Here is a 12,810-nt window from a genome sequence, read left to right as displayed (position 1 = left end):
TTTAGCTAAGAATTTCCAAACATTAGACGCTATATGGTTGAAAGCGAAAAATATAACTAAAGTTATGTTTTACAGCGGTTCAAAACTAACATCTACAGATATACAGAAAGGATTAATAGAAATCGTACTGAAAGTAATCAAGAAAAGGCCCCGCAAACAAGCAAAACATGCTACTTCTCACATTAAGTGACGCTCATATTCCAGATCGTTCGATTGTATGTTCTTTATCTCACTATTGTTCCGTTATGAAAACTCGACTCCCCTATATTGAAACAAAAAATTACTAACAGTTACAAAACTACTCGACATATACATTTATTATTTTCGATGAATTTTCCTCTATTGAAATAGGATTTACCTGCTAAATTTAAAAAGCTACTTAGTGTTCCAGACAAAATCTCACAAGTAATCCTATTGGGCAATTGTACCAGATCATCAGAATTTTTGAACTTTGTCAATCAAATATCACCAAACGTCACCATAATTAGAGGTGAATTTGATACGGCGTTCCCGCCAATTATGGCATCATCCAAACGAGCCAATGAAAAAGTACGTAAGGATGAAATACCAATAAATACCATTATTAGACAAGGTGATTTTAAGATTGGCTGTTGTAGTGGGTATACTATCGTTCCGAAGAATGATCCCTTATCATTATTAACGTTAGCTCGTCAATTGGATGTGGATATAATGTTATGGGGTGGTACTCATAATGTGGAAGCATACACTTTGGAGGGGAAGTTTTTTGTTAATCCTGGAAGTTGTACTGGAGCATTTAATACCGATTGGCCTGTAATGGGAGATTTGAGTGATATTGATGTTTCCGAGAAAGTGGACTCTAAAAGAGAAGAAGTGATGGCCGTAGATAAGCATGCATTATCTAAAAATGATGAAAAACAGGAAGTTGGCAAGGCAGCTACCGACAGAACCTCGGAAGCTAATAACTCTGACGGTGTTGGAAAGGTTTTAGATGATACCGAAGGTAATGCTACCAATGATAAAAATAACACAAAAGAAGAAGAGCCTGAGATTACCGAACGAGATATTGACTTGTCTGAATTCGATATTAATGGTTCGAATGTTCCAAGTTTTTGCCTACTTGATATACAAGGGTCTGTATGCACATTATATATTTACATCTTTGTTAATGGAGATGTGAAAGTGGATAAGGTGGTTTATAAGAAGGAATAGACATTTGAGGGAGGGAGTTTTAAAATATGATACCTTTAAGAGACGACGGACACATAATTGGAGAAAGTATTGTTATACTAAGTGATCATCAAAAAGTTTATAAGAACACAACTATATTCTATTATAGATTATTTTGTAAAGGCGGATGGAAAGGCAGCAATTCTAGTATAAGGCAGTTACAGTACGTAGATGAGTGGAGAACTGGATAATACGACAAGGCTTATCAATCCTCCCACTCAATAATATTCAAGTATTAAACAAGATACGATGGGCCATCTTCGATGGCGGCTAAAATTCGTAAAAAATACCAGATACCCTACTTTTAGTTAGTAATGTGTTCGTGATGTACGATATTCCCAATTTTCTTTTCAGATTTCGCTTTCGCGTTTGGCGAAATAAACGTTGAGTGATTTTTTTCGTATAAAAGGCGTCTACAATTTTTCAATTGTTTCATGAAGAATTTGGTTAAGCTTCTTTTTAATATTTTCTTTCATTTAATGAAAAAAACTAAGGAAGTTTTTTCCTTTTATCTTTAAATGATGATTGTGAGTGCATTTGGCTCGAGACAAACAATAGTTTGTCGGTGTGGAAAAACTCAAGCTACCTTTTTTTTTATTGTCTGATTTTTCAAAAAAGATAAAAGTTAAATAATTGTTACCTCTTGTTATGTAAATTTTATATTGAGTTTGGACCTACGAAACTTAGTAAATTAGTGAGATGAGCTCTTTCACCTGATATTTATAGATGTAAGTTTGCCTACACAAGGGAATCAAGCGCTAAGTTTTCGAAAAAGAACTGTTCAGTTGTTTTGAATATTTGCTAATTGTAAGCATCGTTCATTGCATAGCTTTGGCAACCTGGGGGTTGATTAGACGTGTGTCTTGAACTTTATATACTATTCCCGGATGAATAAAACTATTAAAAATTAATGCAGAGTTAATACTTGTATATATTATACCAAAACGTATATGGCTTCCTACGTGTCCATTCCTATACGACAATATCATCAATCCCCTTCTTGATAATATCTTCTAATAGGTCACTTTCTAAGTCATCTTCGACTTTTTCATTAGCATTATATGATCGATGAGAGAAATTTGAAATTTGTAATTCTTTCAAATCTAAAACCTTCTTCATGGCATAAGCATCTTCACCATCTTGATAGTAACTACTTTCAATACTTAACACTTCAAATTCCAAAGTATCTCTATATAAATGCAACGCAGCCCTATTTGATTTTCTCACATGTAAAGAAACAAATTCAGCTTTATAAACTTCTCTTAATGCGAAAAGAGCTTGTCTCATTAATTTCTCAGCAATCCCCATTCTTCTATACGTTCTCATAACACTCAAAGAGGTAATATGACCATTTGGTGCCTCCTTGGATTGATCAGGATCATCATTCATCTTAGCAAGTACATAACCAACTAATTTTTCACCTGGAGCAAGGTAAGCTGGATCTAATTTAATTGATTTCTTGTTATATCATCTTCCATAATAACTCATCGTCTAATTTTTCGCGTCCTCACCATCATCTATTTTCAGTTCCCTGCAGTATCGTAATCTTTCGTGGTAGCAACAAAGGAAGCTTCTGGCCATGATAAGATGTGATACATGTAATATTTCATCATATAGTTTTCTGGTAAGTTATGCAAGTTTGCATTTTGCATACAAATGATGTCTTCAATGGTAGCCCTTCTAATGGTAATTGGCATGGTTAGGGCGAGTTGAGTATCTTCTCAAAGGAATATATACTTTTATCCTTTGAGCATTTATTTGTTATTGAAACTCGATTGTACTTAGCTTAGTTCATATTGATAATGAATGTTACGTAAATTTTTCAAAATATTGTGAGTGCAGACAAAACGATGTCGGAGTTGGCCGCGGAAGTTCTTTTTTTGCACGATTGATTTAATTGAGAGTTAGAGAAGCAGGTTTTAACAAGTTAAAAATGCTATACTCCAACTAAATGAATCGATGATGGTGCAGGCTACAAGACTAATTACTTGCTTTGAGAAGTATTTTTCATAGAAGGGGGGGAAGCTAAAACAAAGAGAGAAACACAATGAAAGCGTCATTTCCAGACAACTGTAATAAAAATGCAACGAAGTAAAAAATACAGGTGACGATATTTAAATCAAAAAGTTAAGTCTCATCTCTTCGTACAAAGTAAATTCATTTTCTACTTTCTCCGTTGTCAGTCAATGAACTCTCGCTACTGAAAAACCAGCAAAATTTTATTTTTTATTTGAGGAGTCTCTTGGGTTAGCAACAGGTCTGCCGGAAGCTACATACTGTTCCGTAGAATTTATTATAAAATGGTAATTTCGAAGTACGATAGCACTTGTGTAGGTATATAGGTCATTATATCAGAAGCAATTATTCCTCAAAGGTTTACTCATTTCTTATAGCATTACGTCCATAGTTTTCATTAAGGTGTCACTACGCCGGAAAAATAAATTTACCCGCTGAGCTCAACTTTGTACCATTTTATGGTGACAATAAAGAATTGAAGCTGAAAACAGCCTGGATATCTTCAAAATAGTGACAAAAATACAGGTTAATGTTTCTTTTTACATGCACAGGATAATTGGTTCCTGGAATACCTAATTAATTAATTGTTTCCCCACGTTAAATAATCCAAATATATTAACTAATTCTGTAGAAGTACGAATATTGGATTAATATGAAACTTAGAAAAAGGACAAGATCTGAGAATAAAGATGACATTCCAAAGTTTAAATACCAAAAGATAATACAAGACAAAAAACAGCAACCACTTACTGAGAAAGTTGGTAATATTAACATTATTAAGGAAGTCTCACCAGTTAGGATAAATAAGAAAAAAGGTGAAAAGAACTACAACAAAAAGCTAAAAAAAACAGAATCCATAACTAAAATTGTTAATAAAGGAGGTACTAAAGAAAATGAAACCAAGTTGACAGAAAGATATAATAAGGAGACAAATGTAGATTTCCAAAGATTCCAAAACTATGAAAATGGATGTAGGAATTATGTTCAAAGGAAGCATAGTAATGATGTCTTAAGGGCACAATATTTACCCAATTTTACAGAATTGGAACGAATTACCGAAGAAACATCATTAAAATTAGAAGATTTTAGAACAACCACCTAGATTTCACTTCCACTCCCCTTCCACTTACCCAAAACTATTTTAATCTCAGTCATGTTTCAGAGGAAAGTGAAATTCCTTTGCCAATGAGTTCAGTATTATTAAGAAGGAAGGAAAATAGAGCCATTATCACTAGAGAGGGAGGGATGATAAGTGGCACTTTGAATACACGTGCACAAGAGCAACGATTTGTGAATGACATAACTGAACCAAAATCTGCAAATTTCCTTACTACTTTAAAGTGTCCAGTGAAAGAGATCATAAGACACCCATCTTTACCTTTACCTCCACAATTACCACCTTCCATTGCTTTAGATTTGTCTAGGATAAGAAGGAAGATGGAAAGAGACAAACACAAAGTTAATTTGGACCGAGATATCGATTCTTTGTCTAATTCAGATCTTATAGATAGGGACAGTTTTCAATCATTTACGTCATCGTATTGTTCAAGCGTACAGAAGCAACATATAATAGTACGACAATAATACATGGTCCTAAATTCTCTGTTTAGCTAATTATTGATTTTCTAAATGCATTTTTTAAATAAGAAAAAGAAATACCCACTTTGCCAATAAATATCTTCATATTTATATGGTATACCTCTATAGAATTGTATCAATGTCCCGGGAAATGAACTGTAACCCAACCAAGTTAAGTACGTACTGTATTTTTTGCTGATATCAAGACAGACCCGGTGTCTTATCACTGTATTTTACTGTCATTTTGACATCGTCAGTTACGAGAAGGAAAAAAAGAGCGTATAATATAATAGAGAAAGAAAAAAAACGCAACTGCAGGACTCGAACCTGCGCGGGCAAAGCCCAAAAGATTTCTAATCTTTCGCCTTAACCACTCGGCCAAGTTGCCTTAATATTACTGGTTTTGTAAGTATATCCGATTAGGATTACGAACTGTTAGGCGTCATGCCAAAGTTTCACAAAGAAGTATGTTTATTTATTATTATTTGAGTAATTACTGTCATGATGTTATGAGTCGTTTTAGAAAAGCAAGTCAAGAATTATGCTGGAACGATATTCGTAGTAAGTATTACTATTAATATCCTATGGTAAATGTGTAGATATCAAGTTTGGTACAATGTCCTCTAATATGACGCGAAACGATTACCGAACCTGGTAAATGCTGGAATGATATTTTAATAAGGTACTATTAATATCCTATGGTAAGAATACAGATATCAAGCTTGGTACATCGTCTTCTACAAGGACACGAACTAATGATTACCAAAAATGGTAGAGACGCGTAAGACTACAGGCATCGACGCGACACGATAGTTGAATTATCGTGTCTGCCAGCGTTAAGTCACATTTTCGTGTTTCTGTTTCATCATCAAGAAAGGTATAAATAGACCAATAACTCGAAGTTTCAATTCCTATTTTTTCTGATATTATTTTTATACTTATATATTTTTTTATATTTATTTTTAAGAAAGACGAACCTTTTTACACACATTATAAGGAAAATTAGCTCTTACTATAATTCATAACAACATAATCAATTTTTAGGATGGAAAATTACAACTACAGGATCAGAGAAAATATGAGAAAGGATGCTTCCGAGCGAATTATTATTATGAAGTTCACCAGGTTCGAAGTAATGACCCGAACTATGTTATGCACCATACATGTTTGTAGCTGTATAACGTTTATTGAATTATAATTGAATATCGTTTGTTGAATTAAGTCTAATGCCATGCAAGTGTTATCTTATTATTATTAAGATTTGTTTTTGATTGCAGCCACGTCTACGGTTTCGGCCGGCCATGCGTACAAGAGTTATGTATTGGGTCGGTTAAGTTGTATGGTTTTGCTGAGTTGTTTACTCAGGGCTTCTGGATTAGGTCCTCTCCTAATCAAACCTACAAGTATTTAGAGTGTCCTGCGGAGCACCTATCGAAAGGACTTTGAGAGCGGTGTTCATGATTACGAATTTTGTTTATGCATGCATGACTTCAACGAGATATTATATGAACTTCTAGTAATTTATTTGACTTACCAAGTTATTACTTTATCATCATTATCATAAGCCGTAATTATGTGGAGAAACTAATTAGGAGCTAATGTAAGTAAGATACTACTAACTTTACTTTATCTCCTGTATTTCTATCCTATCCCTATTCACATTCTATTACCATTCTATTATTGTCCTATCCAATCTTTATCCTACTCCTATTTTAGTAACACAGTGCATTACAATGAAACAGAATAACATAAGGAGTAACACAAGATTAAGGAGTACGTCTATTATACAATATGATCCCCAAATTATCAAATGTTCCAGAACGAAATATGATTAAATAAGCTCGTTGATTATCTAAGCTAACTATGACAGGCAAGCGATTAGATAAAATAATTTTGAAAGATATAAAAGGACTAAGGGTCGAGCTGGAATTAGAAACATTTTAGTCGTTACTTTATATCTTTTATTAGTTATCATTTTTATACTAGATAAGAGGAAGCAACAAAATCATACATTTCATAAGAATCTTATAGTCTTCTCGTCAGAAAATCAAGATTCAAAACTATATCCAAATCATATTTTACAGTTTTTTGGGTTAACCTGCCATTGCGGTTCAGGAGCTTAGTTTTCAGCCGCTTTCTGGGACTTTTTCTCTACCTTCCTCCATGCCCCATCACTTCAAATACTGTGCCGAATTTTCGTGAATTCATTCAGTTGCATCTGGGATGGCTCTGACAAAATGTCGTACGAAAACATCTCCCAATTTTTTTTCCGAATTTTCGGGTTCTGAAATGGGGAACGATACCATACCACAGAGAGCATTCTTTGTTTTTCTTGGATACAAAGAAACTGTCGGTGGCGAAAAACAACAATAAACAACAAACAAAAGAAGCGGGCAGCAGATTCTAAAGGAAAAAGGACATAAGCAAATTTATTCTGGATCATTCGTGGATACCACTATTTTTACCGTCAAGATTCATTAACATTATTCAAATTTCTCATCGTTCCTGAGACAAGTTCTATGGACTGTTGATCAAAAGTGGAAATTCTCAAACTGTATATATCACTATTATTTCTTTTTTCATTTATTCTTTTATTTTCATTGAGATCTTCTTTTGTTTCGAATCTTCCCTCGTCCTTCTTTATTTAATAAACGACAAACATAAAAATAAAGAAGATATCAAGAATACCATTATTTTCGAATAGCACAATGAAAGGTTCTCATCAAAATAGTTCCTCATCTTCATCGATATTGACAAATTCAAATAATACTAACAATTCAAAATCAAATTCAACTTCAAACTCAAGGAATAATCAACAACTAAAGAAGATAAAAACTAATGATTCAAAACTACCAAAAAAATATATGGATTCTAATAGTAACTCTCCAAACTATTATCAAGTAGCTACACCAAAATCCCCAGGTGATTTGGGGCTATCAAGTGGGGAGAATGATCCTGATTATGGTCATAACAATCCTAATATGGCAAATGAACCACTGGATGTTACTGACTATAATGCTTCCTCATCAATAACCATTCTTCCTAACAAGGATACAACAACACAAATGCAAGAGGAGAAAAAACGATCAAGCACCTTCATGAATAATTTGAAGTTTAAAACTATGAAAAATGAAATATTAGATAAATTAAACTTACATATAATGATTAATCATAAAGAAGATGATGATATTAGAAGAGAAATTAAGAGGACAGATGCGAAATTGAAAGTGATAGAAACATTACATGATGATAAGGATTTATTAAATAAAATTGAAAAATTTAATGAAAATCAATTACAAGGGAAAAAATTTGAATTAGAACAAAGAAATCAACATCTTTCAAACTCATCATTCGATTTTTTCAATGATTTTGTACCTAGATCTTCCTCCGGATTATCAATGTCCATGTCAACTGCAAATAACAATAATAATAATAATAATAATAGACCCCCATTGTCTACTGGGACAAATGTTCAATCTCATCCCTATCATACACGAAGTAAAAGTCATGGTAAATTATTAGATCTCTCTCTGTTAGAAGCAACCCCAAGGTCAAGTTCTACTTCTAATACAAACCTAAAATCATTTGGAAGGAATTATACAGATAACGTAATCGATGGGAAAGGTATAACACCGAAGAACACAGCTATTCTTAATATGAAGAAAAAGTCTACTGCACCAACTACAATCTCAAGTTGTAGTGGTATGGTGGGCAAGAATGAAAACAATGAAGCAATTTTTAAAAGATACGACGGTATTCTCGTCATTATAACATGCGCAATATGTGGAAGAAGAGGTTTTACAACGGCCCAAGGAATGGTCAACCATGCACGTTCCAAACATTCTAAAACCTTCTCAAATCAGCCCTTAGCGGTATTGAATAATCAAACATTATTACCTAATGATCAACAAGATCCATCAATATTGAAAAAATTTGAAGAATTAAGTATGGACCCCAACATCGAATATCTACCTGATAGTATTGCACTACCATTTAAAATCAATAAGAATATTAGTAATAAATCATCAAAAAGAAGTGCCTCTAGTAAAATAAATAGTAGTTCCAAAATAGGTAAGAAAAATAAAAACAAAAATTGTAACAATATTAACGATAATACTATTGACGATAATAATAATAATAATATTGATAATAACGTTAATTCATTGAAAATAGTTGAAACTCGAATGGTACCTCATTTGAAAAATATCTATCCTGACAAAGATAATAATGAACCGTTCGATGATTTACTTCAAATGGTAAATAATGCACATAAAGATTTAGATGTGATTTTGAAACAACCTGAAGAGAAAGATGATGAAGACACTGAAGAAAAGAAAGAAGATGAGCCTCCTTACATAGCAACACCGTCCGATCAACTTTCCAAAATTCCATCATCTTCCAATTCTATAGAAGATATGACATCGCTTGAAAATCTACCGAATAATAGTAATATAATTCAAGATCCACCATCACCCCCTGTTGTCCCAGTTGCATTACAAAGAAAAATCTTAAGAAAACGTAAACATGAAGAAGAAAATAAAAGGGAAAAATTAGAAAATTTACTTCCTAGAAGCGCAACTATTGATAATGATAATGATAATGATACTAATAATAATGATACTCATAATATAAATAAAAAATTAAAAATTGCTCCAATAGTACTTACCGCAGACCGTAGCTCTAGCTCAGAAATTGACGAAAATAATATACCACAAACTTCACAAACTTCACATTATAATTTACGTAGGAAACCAAAATTACGTAGTTATAAAGCGTAAAGAAAAAAGGCATAGGATCCTGCGCAACAAACAAATATACTAATATATGTTTAGACTATATATTATCAATATAATGGTGAGCTGCTTATCATTCACTTTCTCACGCCATGGCCCATTTATAATCTATACTTTCATTTTAGAATAAAGGACACTATTTTTATTGAAACTTTTTCTTCTTTTTTCCTTGCCCAATTTGTAAAACATGTATACTACGTGAAAAGACTTTGTGTGTATTCAATTAAGTATATATATGGTGCTGACTTACTCTGAAATTATTATCACTGTCAAGATGAGCCACTGTGATACGACGTAGGCCTATAAGTATTATCCAGTGATTTTTCTTCAACAAATGCAATGGCCTCATGAAAACCCTGTAACCTCAGAATTGAAGAAATATAAAGTTGTAAAAATGTCTTCAGGTAATAAATAAAAACAACTAGTTAATAAATAATACCCGGCTATTCTCTTTGTCTGTAACTATAAATAGATTTCAGAATTTAGTTTCCGAAATTGTTTAAATTTTGCCCAAAAGTTTTATTATTTTTCTATCGGAAAGGAATACTACGAAAGTTAAATACATTGAATTGAATTATAAACAAAAAAACTCTTCTCGATATCTTAAAGGAAAAAAACCCGTTTGAAAGAAGAGATTCGGGATTGAGATCGATTAGCCATCTTGAAGTTTATAGATAATATTGTATAATTGATAATGTGATTTTCTACACATCCTATATAAAAATAACTAAATAAAATAATTCTATTGTACATAGGAAATTCCGGAATGGTTCAATCCAATTTGTTGGGTGTTTATTAACAGTTTAGGATTGCGACCTAATTTCGTTTCTAGTTTCTTTCTTTGATTCATCATGAATGGCTTTACTATTTCTCGTGCCCAGTTTCAACAAACTTGACCCAAAATAAGCTGGTCTTGATGACATTAAATAAATAAACTATGATCCAAAAGGGCGGTTACCTATCCAAAGTCTAAGGAATAAATAGCCATTCACTGTATTGTGATACAATAAAAGAAAAAATATAATAGTAAAGTCTAGGTTTATAACCTTTATAGACTGAATATATTAAGTTCGTGTAATGGGTCTACTTCGTTAGGTGCTGCTATGTACCATACATATTTGTAGCTTCATAAATCTGTGAATTATATTTGCAATCTTTGATGACTTAAGTAGGAAAAACATATCCAAGGCTATGTTATTATGATTAATGCGACCTTTTAAGTGAAGTCAGGACTACGCTTTTGGGGCTGCTAGGTGTACAAGAGCTGTGTTGTAAAGTGTTTTGTTAACATCCCGTCAAGGAATTTCGGAGCGATTTTGCAAAAGATGTCCTATGCATTAGTAATCGAACGATCCCAATCAAAATTATTATTATAGTTCAAGACAATAGTTACGAATTAATAGTTGATATTATAACATGCTTACTTTTTATCGTTGTTTTTAATATCTTTATGAACCGAATTCAAAAAGGATACAATCTAATCTATTAATGATCATATATTTCAGAAAAAATGTAAAATATGGGTTCGATAATAGATCAAAATCTAAACTTCTTAAAGGCAGAGAGTAGAATTTAGGATTCTAGCGAATAGATGATTCGGGTTGCTCTCTTTATATATAGTATAAATAATAACTAATAAAGAGATATAAATAACTGAACTAAAATACCTCTAATTCTAGTTCAACTTTCTAGTCCTTTTATAATCTTTCCAAAATACTTTTTCTCTTATCAATAACCTTTCTTACTAGCCATTACTTTTCTCTAACAAAGCTGTAATAGGTAATTTGGATAATACGTGTCGTTTTAGATTTGTTTCATGTCAGACCTCAATAAACTTTAAACTTCTCTGTTCCACGGTAATTCACTGGATTGGTAAAAATAGAAATAAAATAAAGTAAAATAAAATAAATTAAAGGTTAGTAGTATCTTTCTTCCCACAGGCACACAACTAGTTGTTCACACAATTGTGGCTTAGGATAATGTTAATAAAGTAATAACTTAGTAAGTCAAATAAATTCTAGAAGTTCATATAGTATCTCGTTGAAGTCATGCATGCATAAAACAATATTCGTAATCATGAACACCGCTCTCAAAGTCCTTTCGACTAGGTGCTCCGCAGGACACTCTAAATACTTGTAGGTTTGATTAGGAGAGACTAATCCAGAACGCCTGAGTAAACACTCAGCAAAACCATACAACTTAACCGACCCAATACATAACTCTTGTACGCATGGCCGGCCGAAACCGTAGACGTGGCTGCAATCAAAAACAATCTTAAATAATAATAAGATAACACTTGCATGGCATTAGACTTAATCAACAAACGATATTCAATTATAATTCAAATAAACGTTATACAGCTAACAAACATGTATGGTGCATAACATAGTTCGGGTCATTACTTCGAACCTGGTGAACTTCATAATAATAATTCTTGACTTGCTTTTCTAAAACGACTCATAACATCATGACAGTAATTACTCAAATAATAATAAATAAACATACTTCTTTGTGAAACTTTGGCATGACGCCAACAGTTCGTAATCCTAATCGGATATCTTACATTTTCCCCCGTTTTCTAAAAGCTGGTCCCCAGCTTAAGAGGATGTGACGGTAATTTCTTGTGTGGATGGATTATAATATGGATCGAGTAGGTGACGGTATTCAGAGTTGAAAATGATGTGGAGTGGAATGATGCTAGTATCCCATGTTTCGGCATTTGACCATTGGACTTCACACGTACTATTACGGAATATACGAACAACACGTTCGATGAGATGTAATTTATTTTTATAGTCAGTATGTGGAACATTATAGGCATTATCTTGACGGTGGTTATACAACTTGAGTCTTCGAACGTGGAAGGTGTTGGTACGACGATTACCAAGCTGAGAGTTTAGTCTGTAGGTTTGGTCACCCAATGTTTCAATAATCTTGAAGGGACCATACCACAAGTGGTGGAATTTGGTAAAAGGTTTATTGTTGTAGGCATCCTTATGAACCAGTACTGAGTCGCCAACCTTGAAGTTTGTAACACGATGGTGTTCATTAAAGTGAATAGATTGGCGGTCTTGAGCATCAGCCATATTTGTTTGTATTGAAACCATAATATTTTGTAGTGCTTGCAAGTGATAGTCTAAGTTGGATTGTGAGGTACTAGGGGTTTGCTGCTCTTCATTATTCTGCGAGTGGTCAAGTATGGGGTTGGTAAAAC

General features: G+C 32.9%; 4 protein-coding genes and 1 non-coding gene across 5 annotated transcripts; 2 read left to right on the top strand and 3 right to left on the bottom strand.

Annotated features, from left to right (window-relative positions):
* Positions 1 to 167: 167 nt before the first annotated feature.
* On the top strand, positions 168 to 1,191 carry VPS29 (retromer subunit VPS29; the record flags this gene model as incomplete). The annotated part of the gene is made up of 2 exons (XM_003670619.1): positions 168 to 215; positions 352 to 1,191. The coding sequence occupies 2 exons, from the start codon at positions 168 to 170 to the stop codon at positions 1,189 to 1,191; spliced, it is 888 nt and encodes a 295-aa protein (XP_003670667.1).
* Positions 1,192 to 2,181: 990 nt separating this feature from the next.
* ARD1 (peptide alpha-N-acetyltransferase complex A subunit ARD1) lies at positions 2,182 to 2,598 on the bottom strand (the record flags this gene model as incomplete). The annotated part of the gene is made up of 1 exon (XM_003670618.1): positions 2,182 to 2,598. One exon carries the CDS (start codon positions 2,596 to 2,598, stop codon positions 2,182 to 2,184), a length of 417 nt encoding a protein of 138 aa, XP_003670666.1.
* Positions 2,599 to 5,109: 2,511 nt separating this feature from the next.
* NDAI0Ftrna3S lies at positions 5,110 to 5,191 on the bottom strand. Its single transcript has one exon. It is a non-coding gene; the product is annotated as a tRNA-Ser (tRNA).
* A 2,320-nt stretch (positions 5,192 to 7,511) lies between these two features.
* On the top strand, positions 7,512 to 9,581 carry AHC1 (Ahc1p; the record flags this gene model as incomplete). Its single annotated transcript, XM_003670617.1, has 1 exon — positions 7,512 to 9,581. The coding sequence occupies one exon, from the start codon at positions 7,512 to 7,514 to the stop codon at positions 9,579 to 9,581; it is 2,070 nt and encodes a 689-aa protein (XP_003670665.1).
* A 2,612-nt stretch (positions 9,582 to 12,193) lies between these two features.
* On the bottom strand, positions 12,194 to 12,703 carry NDAI0F01020 (uncharacterized protein; the record flags this gene model as incomplete). The annotated part of the gene is made up of 1 exon (XM_003670616.1): positions 12,194 to 12,703. The coding sequence occupies one exon, from the start codon at positions 12,701 to 12,703 to the stop codon at positions 12,194 to 12,196; it is 510 nt and encodes a 169-aa protein (XP_003670664.1).
* Between the last annotated feature and the right edge of the window lie 107 nt (positions 12,704 to 12,810).

The sequence above is a fragment of the Naumovozyma dairenensis genome, chromosome 6, assembly GCF_000227115.2.
Source record: "Naumovozyma dairenensis CBS 421 chromosome 6, complete genome".
NCBI classification, from domain to species: Eukaryota; Fungi; Ascomycota; class Saccharomycetes; order Saccharomycetales; family Saccharomycetaceae; genus Naumovozyma; species Naumovozyma dairenensis.
Note: the sequence above shows the minus strand (reverse complement) of the source record. Positions and strands in the feature narration are given on the sequence as shown.